The sequence below is a fragment of the Anguilla anguilla genome, chromosome 6, assembly GCF_013347855.1.
Source record: "Anguilla anguilla isolate fAngAng1 chromosome 6, fAngAng1.pri, whole genome shotgun sequence".
NCBI lineage: Eukaryota > Metazoa > Chordata > Actinopteri > Anguilliformes > Anguillidae > Anguilla > Anguilla anguilla.
Genome location: NC_049206.1, coordinates 21734317 through 21752804, shown reverse-complemented (window position 1 = coordinate 21752804; position 18488 = coordinate 21734317). Strand labels below are relative to the sequence as shown.

At 48.9% G+C, this 18488-nt stretch overlaps 1 protein-coding gene across 1 annotated transcript in view; it reads left to right on the top strand.

Moving 5' to 3' along the window:
- The window catches only part of hs6st1a (heparan sulfate 6-O-sulfotransferase 1a), a 114745-nt gene extending 97607 nt beyond the window's left edge, over nt 1-17138 (top strand). Inside the window, exon 2 of the mRNA XM_035422641.1 lies at nt 13951-17138. Within this exon, the coding sequence (XP_035278532.1) occupies nt 13951-14662 (712 nt within the window). The 3' untranslated portion in view covers nt 14663-17138. The remainder of the gene's footprint in view (nt 1-13950) is intronic.
- The last annotated feature ends 1350 nt before the right edge of the window (nt 17139-18488 follow it).

Sequence of the window (18488 nt, the reverse complement as noted above, 5' to 3'; positions counted from 1 at the left end):
TCATGTGTATATTTCTATATGACTTAAGATCACTGCGATTAACTGATTTTCTCTGATTTTATTTGTCGTTTTACTTCATATTCTTGTTTGATATCGGTGATAGAAATTCCAGCCTTTACAAACATGGGGGGGCAGGAGGTGCAGTTTGCCTTGAGCCTGAATGGCTCAGTTGCCGTGGAGGCTGCATTAAGCCGGTGGACAAAGTGGAACATCCTGCGCGCGCGGGGGGAACGGCAGAAGTGTGATAAAACGTGTTGACAGGACTCGCTTTAAAAACCCGCCGGGTGCCTTTCCGAGTCCTGTCCGGCCACGCGGCGACCATTAGCTGCGATTCCCCGTCGCCGGGGGGGGGGGGGGGGGGGGGTGGAACAAAAGGAACAAAACCCAAAGCACCCTCTGGAAATAACCAATGGCACCTGCGGAGCGGGGGCTGGCGCATGGCGGGGGGGGGGTGGCTCTCGCCGCCCTCGGTGGCAGCCTGCTGACGGGGTGAAGAGAGGAGTCTCTGTTGAGCTGCGGGAGGTCCGGCACTTTCCGTGAACCCAAACTTCCGAGAAAGCACAGGACAGACAAGCAGAGCAGAGAAGAGATGGAGAGATCAGGGAAAGAGGGAGGACAGGAAAGAGTAGATGAGGAGGAATGGCTGGAGGGTGGGGGGGACAGGAAGTAGGTGATGCGGGGGGGAAGAGACAGAGAAAGGACAAGCCGAAACATCGCTCTTCCGAACATCCCCTTTCTGGCAGCAGCCCACATTCAATCAACATTTGTCCTTCATGCTGACTTCCAATTAAATGGAAGTGTTCATTTGTTTGAGAGAGAGAGAGAGAGAGAGTGTGAGTGAGTGTGAGTGAGTGGGTAAGGAGGGAGGACAAGAAGGAGGGAAGGACTGAGTGAAACGGAGAAAGAGGGGAGGGTGGAGAGGTTGGAGAGACATGCCGTACTTTGGAACGGTCATTTGGCGGGAACGCGCGGCGCGGTCAAGAGAGGGCCGCCCTCGTCCTCGGGATCGACACGACAAGCCGCGGTTTTGTAGCACGCGCGGCCACTCGCGGCGCCGCCTCATTGGCCGAGTAAGCCGAGGCAGAGAGGCCAGTCGTTCGTCCAGACGAGTTAGCGCCTGGGGTTAGCGCAGGAGGCGGTGGAGAATGTTGGGGGTGTGTTTAAGAAAACGAGTTTCTCGGAACCGTCTGCGGCTTTCGCAACCGTGACATCATAGCAGCCGCCGCGACCTCGCGCGTGCGCCAGAAGCACCGTTGGGTTTTCATTCGAGCTAGACCGGAATTGGATTGAGTGTTAGAACTGGATCCAGTTTGTATTGGATTCAGTCAGTCAGTCATGGGAGTGAGGGCGGTTTGCACATTTTGTTGTTTGGGTAACGGTAACTCTACCTCCGTGAAGCTGCAGTGATTGCATCATCGCCCCGCGCGCGCTCTCCGCCCCGTGCACCTCGGCATTTTGCCTTTGAAAGGGATCTTTCCCTTCGGGTGACCTCTGTGCTTTCGCGAATCCGCGGACTCGCTGCGTGTCAGATAACGGCCGTGACCGACTGCAGACGCCGTCTGCATCGGCTTGGGAAGCATCGACTGCTTTATGAAAGAACGCTCGCTGGAAGACGCAGCAGCACTCCCGCGTTTGAAGGGCTGGCGCTGTATCGCTTCCTGCAGATTAATAATTATAGTGTGACGTGACTGTGCTCACTGCTTCTACGTCTATGGTGTGTGTGTGTGTGTGTGTGTGTGAGAGAGAGAGAGAGAGAGTGAGAGAGAGAGAGAGAGAGAGAGAGAGAGAGAGAGAGAGTGAGAGAGAGTGAGAGAGAGAGAGAGAGAGAGAGAGAGAGAGAGAGAGAGAGAGAGAGAGAGAGAGAGAGAGAGAGAGAGAAAAAACATGACTCACCTGCATGCAGTAGAAATTAAAAGGTACAGGAAGGTACACTTATCGATACATTAGAATCCACAGCCTCCCAGGTGCTTATCAGACCCATCAGTGATCTCTGCTTAACCCCTGGTTGCCACATACAGTACAGAACCTTCCTTTTGGTTGTTATCATACTGGCATTTTGTTTATTGCCTGCAACCTCTAAAAGGCCTCATCACCTCTCAGTTACCCCTGGCAACCTGCTGGGCGCACAGGCTTAGGCATGCCCGGGTGAGGTGCTTCTGGCGAACCAATCAAGGAGCAGAAAAGGCTGTGTTTGTTTGTTTGGTTTTTTTTCGAGTCTGTTTGCCCTGAGACTCAAGAACAACTATATATGCTTTTCTCTTGCCTGCACTGCCGCAGCCTACATCAACTCACTAGATTGTGTGGGTTGGTGTTCACCCGATATCAATAGCATTAGCATTCAGCAGCGTGTTTTTTTTCCCCCAAGAGACGAGAAAAATACTAAACAAAATGGCTTCCCAAACTTTCAGTTTTAAACTCTACATTAGCTAGAGAGCGTACAAAGATGGCGCTGTTCTCCAAACTGAAAATATGTCAAAAATGATATTTCCCTGGGCTATGAAAATAAATCTGGATTACATTTCATGTACAGAATGTTAGGCGCTGTCGTAGGTTAGTTTTCTTACCTTCCCAAGACAAAAGAAGGCTCATTTTTGCTAGTCATATTCCAGCACTTGCTGTATGACATGTTTTCTCATTACTGGGAGAAGCAATAACTTTGATAAATCATTTCGGCGCTAGCCTAGCTCCTCCGACGACATTAGAAACCTAATAAAAACAACTCCCTCTCTCTCTCGCTCTTTCGCTCGCTTTCTTTCTCTTTCACTCTCTTTCCTCCGCCCCCCCCCCCCCTTTCTTGCTGACCTGTTTGGTTTTATGCTGACCTACAAATGCTCTCTCCGTGTCCGCCACCTGGATGGTGCTTTAAAGGTGACACACAAGTTAACCATTTTCTGGGTTCTCACTGTGAATAAGGATAGGTGGCCGTTGCCTGATTTAATAGCATGCGATATTCCATCTGGGCACTGAAAGGGAGTTCATTTTCAGAAGGGAGGAGGTCACAACAGGCAGGCAATGGGTCGAGTCAAGGAGGCAGACTGCAAATGTCAGAGCTATTCTGGGGGTGGATTGGCACTTGGGCTAAGAATGCTATTGGATGATCCCCTCCAGGTGAAACAGACGTGAAAGGTAGACACATACACGCGCAGATGCGCGCACACACACAAACACACACACGCACACACACACACACGAGCTCTCAGAGCTGAAGAAAAATGAAGCGCTAGTCAATCAAAGCTTTCACACTCTGAAATTGCCCAAAAGTGAGTTCTCCGCTCCTCGGGGAGAGAAATAATACATTTTCCCGAACGATCCGGTACCTGTGAAAAGTTTGAAGGGTCGCTTGAGTGCTTTGTAACCGGCGACCAGCCTTGTACCTCCCGAGCGAACGCGAGCTGGCATCCCCGCGGGGCTGTAATTTGTCTCGCGGAGTGGAGCGGCGCGGTCGGCGGAGGGGGGTGGCGACGGCGTGTTTCATCACGGCGCTCGCGGCCGGACCGCGAAGGTGAGGCTCCCGAGTCAGCGTCCTCCACAGAGCCGCTCAAATAAAAGGGCTGCAAAATCCTCGATCGCCGCTCCTAAAGGCAGCGGACATATTTATTTTATATACGTGCTCATTTATTTTATTTTATTTTATTTTATTTTATTTTATTTTATTTTATTTTATTTTATTTTATTTTATTTTATTTTATTTTATTTTATTTTATTTTATTATTTTATTTTATTTTATTTTATTATTATGTTTTATTTTATTTTATTTTATGTTTTTAATGAACGGGTTCTTTCATGGTCTGACTGAAAACTCACATTTTTTTTGCGTGCCAGTTTGTTTGTGACAACTCATTGGACCACAGGGTCTTGCATTGTGTGTTAATGGCAGAATGGTGCACCCAAAAGCTCAATTTGGAGCATTGGAATGGTTCTCCATCTTAACGGGGTAGCATCACCAATGGAAGCCAAATAAAGCAAGCTGCGTCAATGATGTAGCACAGAGAAATCCATATGGCTCTGGAAAAAATGGAATTTGGCTTAACTTTGTAAGCTAGAAGTCACCCTGTAGTCCAGAATGCGTGTTGTGTTTGGATTGGGGCATAGGGACACAGGACAGGGACTGAACTGACAGGGCAGAATGGAAAGGGGGAGGGGACTTCTGACAGTCGATGAGGTCCTTGCCAAGACTAACACAGGGAGGTCAGGGAGGGGTCAAGTGCTCATTGTTCAACTTGGCAGCCAAAGGAAGAGTTGGAGGAAGTCGACCTCATTGCACCACGGGGAGAGGGGTGGGGGTGGGGGGGACATGTGATCTCTAAGGGAATGAGCTGTCACAGGTAGACCTTCACCCTGTTTATTGACCAAGGCACACTGTTTGTAGGCTTTTTGGAGCTGGACTCCCAGTTCCATATGTTAATATTCCAAGGCTCACAAGATCGTCAAATAATCAGAAAACACGTTCTGAAAGCCCCTGCATCTCTTTTTTTAAATAGGAAACTACATCTCTTTTTTCCAGATTTTTTTCACTTTATGATCATCTATATTCATTCATTGCATTTTCTGGCATTTTCCAGTGATTCCACTTCTACTGATTTTACTAACACTTTGTACTTGTTCAATATTCAAGAGAACCTTGGCTGTAGGCTATATCTGATACTTAGGATTTTCTAACAAGCTTGGTAACTAGCCAAATTTTTTGTTTCATCCTTCGTGTGTCTTTATGTACATGTGAATAAAACAAGGGATGTCCTTGTAAGTTCTGCGTGTAGGTAGACCTTGTCAAAGTGCAAAAGAAAATTCCGTGGTCTCCCTGTGAGCTTGTGCTTCTCTAGTCTTCACATTTTGCAAGAAAAAATAGTTTTTTTCCGTCTATGTAGTGGTATGTGTATATTTTTACATTTGTACGATGATCCATTTTTCGGTTTTAGATCAAGAATGCATTTATCACAGCTCATTGCTGTTACTTCTTTCACTCTAGGTTATTTTTCAGTTGTCAGAACACAGATGTCTTTCAAGGAATGTACGTGTTGTACATTCTCTTAAATGTGCTCTGACAAGCACTCTGATATTTCCTTTGAGTGCAATATCAAATGCAATTTGATATGATTTGAGCCTATGTATTCCATATGTGGAAGATGTGGAAAAATAATTGCATTTGTGTGTGTGTGTGTGTGTGTGTGTGTGTGTGAGAGAGAGAGAGCACTGCAGCTGCCTCAGCCCAGCTAGATAGAGTTAATTAACTCCACGCTGATGCGTACGTATTCACAGCGACTTTTTAAACGCAGTCAGGATAAATTGATCCGTGAGGTGTTTAATAGATGAATGGAGGAGCGTTTTTTTGTTGTTGTTGTTTATCTTCTAATCAAATCAGACTGCTTTATCGGGGTGTGGAAACGACCAGGTGCGCACTCTGTGTCACACGCAAATACGCAACCGTGCTGCGGCGGCGCACAAACGGAAATAATTCAATCAGGCCGGCAGACCGCCCAGAAACAGCCGTCTCACGCCTGGGCGGGCCGTCCTAGCGGTTCCGAGAGCGCGCGCTTCGCCTGTCCTCGCTCGCGGAGTCGAAGCATCGATTGGCGGGGGGGGAAGGTTTAGTGCTTTTTAAGGACAGATCCGTTTTTTTAAACCTGTGGCTGCATAGCGAGCGCGGCTGCGAGGACTGTGAGATCTGACGCCCTTGTGTAAACTTCTGCGAGCGTTTTAATCGGTTTCGAGTCTGAGGTTCTCGTTGTTTTTTTTTTTTTTTACGGCTTTAATTACCACGGCGACGGAGCCGGGGGGGCCGTTAGCGTTAGCTTGGCACGAGCCGCTGCTTCATTCGCCAGCGATGTGAGCGGAGAGAGAGAGTTTCTGTCTCTCCCTCCAAAGCAATGCCCCCCCCCCCCCCCCCAGTGCAGGAAGTGGGCCCCATTAAAACACGCAGACAAAATTTCAGGTGATTGGCGAGCGGGAGAAAGCGGGCCGGGGCCCTAAACCCACCTACTGGATACCTTCCGTCATCCTATATAATATGTATATTTAATGATAATTATGGGGCCCCCTGGCGATCGCGGGGCCCTAAGCAGCCGCTTAGGACGCTTCCTGGGTTCGGCCGGCTCTGGCCGCCGCCCCGCGCCCTCTGAATCTCGGGCGCTGCGTTGCTCGGGGCAACGGCCCTGTCTCGCCCTTCCTTCCTTCTCTTCTTGTTTATTCTCCGCGCTCCTCTTCAGGCAACATGACCTTTTTTCCGGCGCCGCGAGCGACAGTTATATTTGCTAATAAGGACTCTCTGGTATTTCTCGCTTATTGGTCTGGTGCGTCCCGAGCGCCCGCTCGGCCAATTACCTCAGAGCGGGCGCGTGGAACGCGTTCTCTCGGCTTGTCGAAATCGGCACGTAGCCGCTAGTAACGGGGCTGGGGGGGGGCGGGGTTAAGAGAGCTGGTTTCGCGAACCGTCCGTTCCGACTCAGGCCGGTGCTGACAGAGAGGTTTGTTAGCGAGCCAGGTGAGAGCTCGGAGGGCGGGCCACCAGAGTTAATGCAGCGCCCGATAGGGCAACACCTTCCTGGGCGTGGCCATGATTTTGACAGACAACATAGGCTATCCAATCAAGTCGACTCCTTCGCTTCTTCTGTCGCTTCTACATCCTTAGCACTACAACTGGATCTCGCGCCTGCACAAATATTCACATGCGTTTCAGCACCAGTAGGAGGGAGCCTGAACACTTCATGTTTAGAACATGAAGCTGAGTATCAGGCGCTCCTGCAGACTCTTGCGATGCAACTGTCTCGCTGTGCGTGATGGCGCTCCCGCGCGCTCCGGTTTTGCTGCGGTTTTCCCTGCCGGGAGGAGAGCGGCGAAGGGGCCCGACCCGGCCTATAGGAGCCGCCCCGTCACACGACCGTCACTTACGGAGCGGCCACGCCCCCCGGAAGCTCGGATTTCAGGCGTCTTGTGAACGTTCATGAAAGGCGCGTCGTCAAGGGGCTGCGCCACGGTAATCGGCGGCCCGCCTCCTCGTTAATATTCATGTTGTGGGGGGGGGGGGGGCGGGCGGGGGTCGGCGTGCTGTCTGGCGCAGGTCCTAAGTGCGCAGCAGTGCTGGGGCCCGGGTCGTGCCTGGCTCAGCGGCGTTTCGGCAGGGTGAGAAAGCCGGGGTCCCCGGTCGCCTCCAGCCGGGATGAGCGATGACGGTCGGCGGCCGCTCCGCAGGTCGCCATCTCCGGCCTCCTCTTCCTCTTCCTCTTCCTCCTCCGCCTTTTTTTCTTTTTTTTTTTTTTCCCCGCGCGTTTGTTTTCGGTGCCGGAGAATGACTCATAAATATCGGATGATGGTTTTTTTTGGTGAATTTTCTTCTCTTTTTTTTTCTCACGGAGGAAATGGAGCCGCGGAGTAGCAATTTCTGTATTTATAGATTGCCACACAGAGACTCATACACACACACACACACACACGCACACACACTCACTCTTGCGCAACGCGAGCGCTCCTAGCCTTGAATCCTGCGGGCAGACAGACGGAGCAGGCCCTTCCGTTTGAGCTTTGCCGTTTTCTCGTGAGCGAGCGAGTCTTTCCGGCTGCATTGTACTGCGGATGCGCCGGAAGACGCTGCGATGGCCCTTTTGTTTAGAGCAATATGGTAAATGGTAAATGGACTGCATTTATATAGCGCTTGTATCCAAAGCGCTTTACAATTGATGCCTCTCATTCGCCAGAGCAGTTAGGGGTTAGGGGTTAGGTGTCTTGCTCAAGGACACTTCGACACGCCCAGGGCGGGGTTTGAACCGGCAACCCTCCGACTGCCAGACAATCGGTCTTACCTCCTGAGCTATGTCGCCCCAATACGTCAGACGGCGTTTGACTGATCGGCGGGCCGCCGCTCCGGACTGATGCTCTGTGTCACGCGGACAATATAAAGTGCGCTCGGTGGCTTTGGGGACCACGCGGTACGCAGGCGTACGGTACGCGCCTTCGAGCGTTAGTCATCAGCTGCCGCGGCGTCTCTGAAAGAGCTCTTCGGGCCACTCTGGGATGGATTATTAATACTGGATTATTAATGCTGCCTGACCGGATGCGGGCCGGACTAACGAGGCCGCGGGGTCGCGACGCTCAGGCGCGCGGGCGTGTGCGGAACCCGCTTCCCTCTCAGAGCGGGGAAACGCACAGGGAAGCTGCTGGCATCGTTAGAACGTTAGATGAAGGCGCTTTGGGTTTTAACCGAGATGGGCGAACAGCGAAAGCAGCAGAGAGGAAGCCGGGGATTTGAAAAGAGGAAAAGGAAGCGTGGTCTGCAGCCTGCCCCCCCTCCCTCCTCCCCCCCCACCCCACCCCCCCATGTCGACCACACCCCTGACTGCCCTCCAGTATCACCCTTTCCCCTTCACTTTCCCCTCTCGCCACAGCTTGCCAGCAGTTGGCTGTATTTCACCCTGTCGGTGGCGTTTAGCTTGGTGTGGGGGCAGCGTGCGGAGATGAAACTGCCAAACGCTCTCCTCTCGTAGAGATGTGCTTATGCCAGCGTTCTGCCCCATTCCCACTGCACCGCGGGCAGAATGGAGCAGCCAGCCTCTCTCTCTCTCTCACTGTCTCTCACTGTCTCTCTATCTCTCTCTCTCTCTCTCTATCTCTCTCTCTCTCTCTCTCTACCACATCCTCTGGTCACACACTGTGTCCTGCTCCGTCTCTCCCGTGTCAATAAAAATAAAACCATTTGAGCGTCAAGCAAATAATTCATTTTTGAGACCCTAGCGCTGTTGCTATTGATCCACTGGTTTTTACACACCATTAAAAAAAAAATCCTAGCGCACAACTTGGGTGAGCTCAGTCGGCGGATATTTTTTTTCTTTCACACTTCCCCTTTCTCTTCCGCTGCTATTTCCTTTCCCGGTCTCCTAGTTCTCTTTACTGTCCTTCCTCCATTTTGGCTCACTGTCTGCCCCCATCGTTTCCTGGTGTTCCGGTGGCAGGCTTCCCTGCTGCAGCTCAGTGGAGTGGCGTGCGGCAGGTGCTATGGACACGCGTGCGCTGAGACCCAAATAAAGCGGGTGGGCACAACATTTGAAAGGCCCAGGCATGTAAGGCCAGCATGGGATTTTGTGAGATATTTTTCCATAACAGGACTGTATTCTGTAACGGAACAGTGCAAAGCATGTTCTGAGTGGGCTCTCACCTCCTCCGTTGTACAAGCTAAAGCGGATCTACAGCCACGTCATTCTTAAAATTGCTTTCGAGATGAACGCGGTGCAAATTTACAGTTCAAATAGTGCCGCACTGCCCTATGTCTTTTTTTGTTGTGGCTCGGGGAGGTAAAATCAAAATATTAGTCCACAACATTATACGCATTGTGGTAAATGGTACATAAATGTTGGTCCTGTTCAATTGTCTGTCAGAGAATAATTGCATTGCTGTTAATAATTCTGGTCTGTTCCTGAGCATTTGTGCACAGTCAAAATCTACGTAATGAAAGATGACATACATGTGTGTCTGTTTAATAACCAAGGAAGACGTTAATTAACAGATGGTGGTCGGGCGCCTGGTCAGACAAGCCCTTGTGTCTGTCGCCATCTTGTGGCCACTCCGCCACCTGCAGCTTGCATCGACAACGGCCGGGAGCCGAGACAAAAGACGAGAGATTTATTCAATTTTTTTTTTTTCCTAGGCAGCGAATCACCATCTGTTCCTCGACAAACAAGGAAAGTCAAATGTATTGTTTAGAGTCATCCTGTCTGTTTACTCATTCAGGCCCTTTTTTTCCCCCCCTTGTCCTCCAGACAGCTTTAAAGATGAGGCGAGCGAAAGTCACCCAGTCAGCGCGTCCAACCGCGTTTGTGTCCTGTTGTCGCGTTTGCCAAGCCGCCTGGCAGCACGAACCTCGGCGCCCCCGTGCCCGCCAGACCGCCGAGCTCTCTCGCCGCCCGGCTGAATGGCCCGGCGTGGCGGGCGGCGCAAAGCCAAAATCCGCAAATCTCTCCCGGTGGAAAAATCGGCGTTTGATAGGCTAGCGAGCGCGTTCTTTCTTGGGTTAACGCAAAGACGTCGGTCCCGCGCTTCACTGCCGCCTCCCCCTGTTGTCATGGCTGCGGACTGAGCCCGGACAGGCCCCTCCCACCTCACGTGCTCTGAAGGGAAGCTACTGTGTGTTGCTGTACCTGTATTTATGAGAATTAGAGTGTCTGTGAGAGAGGAGAAGCATATACTCTACCTGTGTTTAAGTGGAAAAGTGGCAGTGATAATGTATTAGTCAATAGATTGATTGGTAGAGGGAAGGAGTGAGTGATTGATTGGTTGATAGGGAAGGGTGGGGTTTGAGGGAAGGGAGCATTAAAATCACTCTGGCTCAGGGACGTCAGGGACCTCTCGGTGGAGAAAACCCCATTCGTTTCTTCGGGTGTGGGCAATTATAAGGTCCAGTCATAACCCTGGCCTGTCAGTGGGATTTGAACCCATTGCAAGTGATGGAAGAGCTGTTCTCAAGGGTGGGATCGGAAGTCATGGTATTGCACTGCACCGTGTATTTTAAGGAACGATCTATCTTGCGGTATTCGCACAGGGTGTTCAGCACAGAGAGCCAGGAAGCATCGGCTTTGGACCCGAACATCATGCCTCTTTGTCAGCCTGAATGGGCGAGGGGTGGGGGGCGGGGGTGGGGTTTGGGGCTGAGGGGACACAGGGGAAAGCCAGGCGGATGGCTCGGCGTTCCGGGCCCGACGTTGACAGAACTGGCCATGATCGCCATTATCGGACCGCCGCCCCCGCTCGCATTCCCACAGGCTCTCCCCCCCATTCATCAAAAGTCCCTTTTTTTAACGTTTTTTTTCTTTTTCTTTCTCCCGCTCCTCCAGTTCATTCCCCTCGCTTTTTTCAACATAAGTTTCCCATCTGCCGGACGCTCGGGCCCGACCCCCCCCCACCACCCCCCCCCCCCCCGTTAGATCTGGCCGTGGCGCCTTTTATCCCGCCGTGACGGGAAGCCCACAACGCGCGGGCGCGGCGGTCCACCCCGACGCGACGTCGGCAGCGACGTTTCCGCAACGCCGCGGCAGCGTTTTGAGAACGCCGCGCGCCAATCGCGTCGGACAGACGAGACCACGGAACGGCCTTGAGATCAGGGAAGGGCCTCGTATCCTGGAAACGCAGCGGACGCGACTCTGAAGGTTCGACTCCGAGCTGTCGTGAGAGCGCGAGGCCGGTTTTAGCCTGCCCTTTTTTGTGCTGATCCCGCTGAACTTGAACTCGTTTTTTTTGTGCGTGCGTGTGTGTGTGTGTGTGTGTGTGTGTGTGTGTGTGTTAAAAACCACACGGTCTTGTTTAGTCTGCCTGTTACGGAAATCTGCAATCAATTTTCCCCTAATCTTCTCGCATTAATATTTCATGCCATTCACATTTTCCTCTCTCTTCACTCAGAATCCAAGGCTTCTCCCCAGAGCATAAATCATAACTTGGGAGTCGCTGCGGAGTCTGGAATGAAGGGGTTTTTTTGCTCCCTCTATTTGTCTTTTTTCCTTTCCTTCTCCTTTCCTCCTTCCCTCCAACTCTGCCTCTTTCTTTTGCTCCCCCTTTTCTCTGCGTGCCGCTCTTTTCCTGTCCCTCCCCCTCTCTCTCCCCCGTCATTCTCCCTGCCGCGCCGTGCCTTATGGAGGGTTTTATTAATCACACACGCGCGGCGCTGGCGAATATGAGAAATGATGCCCTGAGAAGTGGCGGCTGATCAGGCGGCTCTGTCTGCTTAAAGGAGCCTGCTTCCTTTCACTGGCGGGTCCCTGAGGAGGCCGACGGGCTCCAGGAGAGTCTCTGTCAGTAAGACTTACCGAGAGGAGTGTGGGGGAATGTGCAGTGCTTGTGCAAAGCGTGCGTTTTTTTTTGGGCGTTTGTTTGTATGGTTCACGGTGCCGGTTTACCTGAATGCACACCAACTACGTGAGGACATTTTGTATTGTGAGGACAGGATCCCTCTCCTCACAGTTCTGACAGTGAAGAAACACTCATCTGTGACTGACATCCGCCCACTTTGTGTTTGATATCCAAACAGACTTTAAAAAGTAATATTTTGTGTATGTCCAGGCATGCGTGCTTGCATACATGCTGGATCATGTGGACTTTTAATTACACCTAAATAAAGAGGTGCAATCCTATTTAGGTCTAAGGACATGGATAACATGAATGCACGTAACATTTTTACACCCTGAGTAAAATAGTCCATCCATCCATTTTTTTTTAATAAGGAGAGAACATCGTGTGATAAAATCGACTTTGAAAAAAAGAGCTGCACAGCCACTCAAATAACTTATCCACTGATCTGACATAAATTGGCTCTGACTAGACAGATAAATGATGAATGAGCAGGCATCATATGTAACTGCTGTGCGGTTTACTCAATGTTTTTCACCTTAAAGATCCTGTTATTATGCACCTGAATGCCAAACCTTCAGCAGAGAAAAGCTGCATTCTCCTTACTGCAAGGACATCGACTTCATTGCTGGGTTTTTGGTGTGCTTAATAATACATTCTGACAAGCGCGATGTTGGGTAATGCTCAACCCGACAGAATCACATTTCTGATTTTATGGTATACAAGAAGGTTAATTCGAAACCGGTTCAGTTGCTATGGAGGGGGATGAAACTAACAGTACACAGTAAAGTTTCAGTCTACCATTAGTGAATATCTGCATGATGAATAAAACTTGGGTTTACTTCTTGTGAGCTTAACTGGTTATTGCTTTGCATTAATCAGTTAATAATACCCTGTTCATAATTATCTTCCTGAATTTTGAGGTCTATTACCAAAATGCTGAAGGAGCACAAATGAACAAAAACTATTTGAAGGTGTTTTCTTAATTTTCAGGCTGAACCATAATTAATAATTTTTATTTCAAGTACAGTATGTGAGTATCAAAAGAGATGTCAAATCTAGATCTACTTTCAATTAAGAGCTAAATTCAGCATAGTTACTTGAGTTCCGTTGGAGTAAAAGCTAGCTTGGCACGATCAACCCCAGGATGCCTGCTTGCTGACATCCTACGTTTTGGCTCCATCTGCACCTGTAGAGATCTGAGGAATTGGCGAATGTGGCACATCATAATAACATACAATTAAGACATGACAAGAAGCCCTGAATATGAAGGGAAAGGAAATTGAATCGGTGGAGCCTTTTCTACGCACAGTACATAGCTAAATCATGTTGCACGTTATAATTTTCTTTAATGCTAGAGCCAGCTATATAATAAAAGAGATAAAAATAATTTCACAAAGTCCGCAAGGTGTATCATGTCATTTCATTTGTAATTAGGAAGGGCTATTGACATGAATCTGCTGTTTTTTGAGCATTGGCCTATGTGTTAATTATCTTAATTGCTTAAAGTGCATAATAAGCTATTTTGGTAAATTTCTGTTAATTAAACATTGTTAAACGGAGCGGACACTTCAGATGGAGAGTGCAGTAGTAGTACGCAGCGAACTAATGATGAACTGTTCAAAGCGAACTGTGAAACAATGCGGTCTTTCTGGAACAAGAAGTACTGGTGACCAAGCAAATGAACGGACGAGCAAAATGAAGAAATTTGTTTGAACGAACGGAGCCAAAAGATGATTGTGGCCATCGCTATTCAGCCGTTTTTTTTTTCATAAGCATATACGAAAATTACCAGAACAGGATATTTGACCCAACTTGGGTCATCATTGTGCGTAATCTCTAGAGCAGAGGGACTGCTGGTTTTTGTTTTTACTGTCGGCCTGCGAATAATTCCCAAGAAACCTAGTGAGATGAGTTCAATGTGTAATCAGCTTGCTTTCATTATTTATTAAGTGCTGAGTAAAAAATGAGAACAAGCAGACCCTGTGACTCCCCAGGATATCAGGGATCTAATGGTTCTCAGGATCCACTGTAGGTCCCGGTCTACTTAGCTGTGTGAATAAATCATGTTTCTTATGATCTAGCATTATCTTCATTACTGATCGCGTTCTCTCCCGCCCTCTCCCGCAGGAAGTTCTACTACATCACGCTGCTGCGGGACCCCGTCTCCCGCTACCTGAGCGAGTGGCGGCACGTGCAGCGCGGGGCCACCTGGAAGACCTCGCTGCACATGTGCGACGGGCGCACGCCCACGCCCGACGAGCTGCCCGCCTGCTACGAGGGCACGGACTGGTCGGGCTGCACCCTACAGCAGTTCATGGACTGCCCCTACAACCTGGCCAACAACCGGCAGGTGCGCATGCTGGCCGACCTCAGCCTGGTGGGCTGCTACAACATGTCCTTCGTGCCCGAGAAGAAGCGCGCCCAGCTCCTCCTGGAGTCGGCCAAGAAGAACCTGCGCGACATGGCCTTCTTCGGCCTGACCGAGTTCCAGCGCAAGACCCAGTACCTGTTCGAGAGGACCTTCCGGCTGCGCTTCATCAGGCCCTTCGTGCAGTACAACAGCACACGGGCGGCCGGCGTGGACGTGGACAACGACACCATCCTGCGCATCGAGGAGCTCAACGAGCTGGACATGCAGCTCTACGACTACGCCAAGGACCTCTTCCAGCAGCGCTACCAGTACAAGCGCCAGCTGGACCGGCGGGAGCAGAGGCTCCGCAGCCAGGCCCAGTTCCCCCTGTTCCGGGTCCGCCCCGAACTCGCCAGGGAGGAGGGGGGCGAGGAGGTGGCCCGCCTGCCCACCGAGGACTACATGAACCACATCATCAACAGGTGGTAGCCGGCAGGGAGGCGGACGGACGTTACGGACAGACTGCGAGGGGGGACGGAGGAGGGGGAGGAGGAGGAGGAGGAGGAGGAGGCCGCGTCTCCGCTGCGGGGGATCGTGACGTCGCGGGCCCGCCGACTTCCTCGACGTTCGCCGCCGCCCCCCGGCTCGTTCCGTGTCCCGTCAGCCGCTTCTCGAACGTCGTGCGTTTTGGAGGGGGGCGGTGCCTCGCTCGGCGGCCAAAGCAGGAACCCGCAATCCCTCGAAGAGCCTCTCGAGGAGCGTGCTCTGAGCCCCAACCCCGCCCTTCCCCAAAAAAACAGTGGGGTGGCAAAACCGTAGAGCTGCAGAAACAGCACAGAGCTATTTGCAAGGGTTAGGATCCCCAGGGAAGTCAAGAAGTCAAAAGAAATGGAACAGATTGTCAGGAAAAGGGAAACAAAGGTAGAGGTGTTTGCTTAAAAAATGCCAACCATTGAACAGTGAGTTGGCAGTCCTCGTGTTAACAGGACAGTAACTGTGAGAAAGAGCTGCAATCAACAGTACGATCAAAAGAGCTGCCTAAAAGCTATCTGCGAGTTCATAGCTTCTCGTCATCGACGAAAAGAAGATATTGTTTTTGAATATCTCTTTTCTGTGGTTTATGTGATTTTAAAATCAGTTTTATGTGGTGTTCAGTATGGACAGATTAATGGTGTATTCATGAACCACACTCATTTCAGTGTCTTCAGCATATTTGGGGATATCTCACAGAAATAATACAAACATTTTCTCAATGGCAGGGCTGTATTATCAAACACTGGTAACTCAACTTCCCCTCTGTCTGTGTTTTTTTCCCCCAATGCTTGTTTTAATAGTGATGTTGCCAGCCCCATTGGTGGCTGTGAAATTTCAAGTGATGTATAGTAGGCATACAGTACAGATTCAGCTGAATGCTGTAGCTTGAAGTCACATGACCTCCAGTGGTAAAACTACCATAAAGTGCAGACATGGGCAGAATGCTTTTATTGTGTGACTTTGCTTTGCTTTTAGGCTGTGGGAACAGTTGTATTTCTAGAACAGCAGTTCCCATATGACTTGCTTCACTCTCTGGAGAATGAATGGCAATCATCAATCATTTTATCTCTTGGGGACCACTATCCATTAATTTGGAAGGGGGTGGGGGGTGGGGTCTGCACTGGATAATTTTCTATCCTAGAGTAATTTATTATTTATAACTGTTCCTCCATCTCACCTTCATTCATGAAATATGTTACCCTGATGACTGTGAGTATGTGTGTATGCGTGTGTATGCGTGTGTGCGTGTGTGTGTGTGTGTGTGTGTGTGTGTGTGTGTCTGTCTGTCTGCCTGTCTGTGAAATGCAACCTATTGCCATGTTCAGGAGCCACACTCATACCAAGTAGTAGAAAGTGTGGAGTAAAGGCCAGTGCTAGCAGAGTTGGGAAAATGGAGGCCCTTTACACATTTGGCACTGGGGTGCAGTCTCCCCAGTTTCCTTGTGTCAATTCAGGGGGGAACTCACCTTTGTGAAACTGCAGTAGATGTGCTGGACTACAGACATCCATGTGGACACAGGCTGAAGCGAACACTTTGATGAAAGTTAATCTTGTGGGGAAGCACACTAAAATTGCAACATTTTGAGAAAATTATCTGAAAAAGGTAATACTAAAAAAAGGAAGACTGGAGCTGTTGTCAACGTACTTCATAATTTTCTCTGTTCATGACCTTTTTCTGTTTTTTTTTTTCTTTTTTTGCTCCTGAATTCATTTGTCTTAAGATGGCACCTGTTTTAAATGTGTTAATTGAAGAAGAAAAATTTGTCATTATGACATGATGTAATTAGCAAGGCTTTTTTTTCATAGCCACAAAACTCTGAATGATGTAAGGAAAATGCAGTCAGCTGGTAAATTACTTTTTTAATTATTTTAGACGGATTGTAAGCTGTCTCTGTTGGTGAAATGAGTGCAATTTATCTAGCAATTTTCACTGCTGGTTTTTATTTGTGCAAACAAAGGTCCAGTTATTTGCAAAACCCAAGAACAAACCAACAGATTGTTTTAATCCCCAGTATTCTTTTCACCTGTCCAGCTTCATCAGCAGCTGACCACACAGTCCTTCTGTGGCCTTATGGGAAATGTAGGCACTGGCACAATCCCAGTTATTTGACCACCTTTCAGAAAGGGGGCATGGTCTTATCTCTTCCTGTTGAGGTGGCGTTCAGAAGTGTACCCCAGCAGTCCTTTTACGGATGGGGTCCCATTTGAATCTTGTTTAGGCTCAGTGTGAGACAGAGTGGGAATTGATGCTGGTATTGAAGATGGCAGAAACGGGAACAAAATGACCTTGGGTGAAAGGTGGGAAGTGTCCATTGCGTCAGTTTGTGTGTGTCCAGCTCTAAACTGCATATTGCGTAATTTTGTTATTTATGCAGATTGGATCATCAAGCCACCAATAAAGAGATTTCATTTTTATATATAAAAAACTCCACAGAGTTTTGTGAATGTTTATTATTTCGTTTTCACAGGGTGTCCAGATTTCCTCATTAGGAGAAAGAAGACTGACTGGAGAAGACTCACATCTGCATTTGACACATTCTCAAACGTGCCATGCTGTTGAGTTAAGCTAAGTTACGTTTAGGTCTGCACTAGAAATATTATTAGTAGAAATTCAGATGGATTATTACCACAGACACAGCTTGCATAGAGACAGAATACAAGATTATTGAATACATGCTGCTGTCTCTTGTCTGTTTATTCCACTGGATGTGAATGTTTGTTTCCTCATCAAAGGGCAGAAGGCTGGCACACAGCAATAGCTCTAGGTGTAATAAAAACTCTTCTGAAAAATCAATGTGATAAGTTGTTAGCTACCTTTGAAAGCGCCTTGTTCTGGATTTTTTTCTCGCCTGGAATTGAGCACGGTATTCCTCAGCTCAAACCCTGACTCGATATGTCTGTCACCTGGAGACAAAGCTGCACAAATTTAGTGAACTGTAAATGATCCGGATAGGCTCATCTTCTGCTCTGTACTTCATCTCAGCCCATCCAAATAAAATAGGGATATATATCTTCTCACATCCTGGGGGCTGTCTCTAGGTGACCGATTTTAAAGGTTGCTCTTTGCTTATGGTTTATTGCTCGCTCCCGTGGAGACATGGCCAAAAGTCAAACATTAAAAGACCCCTTCTCTTTTAAAGGTCAAAAACAGAGGATCAAGTTGTGATTTTGTTCGGTGATTTTTGTTTCTGGGTTATTGCGAGAACGACCCAAACAGTTGTTTAGAGGTTTCCTTATCACAATAACTGAAAAGAACATTGAACTGAGAGGCAGCCGTGCCTGCCTCAGCAGCCGAGGTCCCACGAATATTAAGCAGTCTGTCTCTTCTGGGATTAAGGAGAGAATTGCGCTCCACTGTCTTTTGAAGGACAGGCACACGAGACTCAGATTCGCAGCAAAACATGGCTGAACCAGAATTAAGCTGTTGTTTGCCTCAAGGATTATAGTCAAGTGGACAAAGGCTCAAAAAGGAAAACACTTGACGCACAAATGAGTTCTTAACGAGTTCAAATTCCCATTGGTGACTCCCATATGAGTCTCTGTTCGCCTTGAGCAGGAACATGTCACAAAATCACAGATGCACATTGATGTACTGGCAAATAAAAATGCTCTGCTTTTAAAGGCAGGCTTTCATTTTGAAACCATGCAAATGCATTTATATTCTATTAGTGCAGCCACTTTTGAATGGTGCCAGCATATAGCAGTATAATTGTATAACTCACTTGTAGGTTATTGTTTGTTTGATGTTGCGGAAGGGTAGCTCACAGTCTTAGCCAAATAT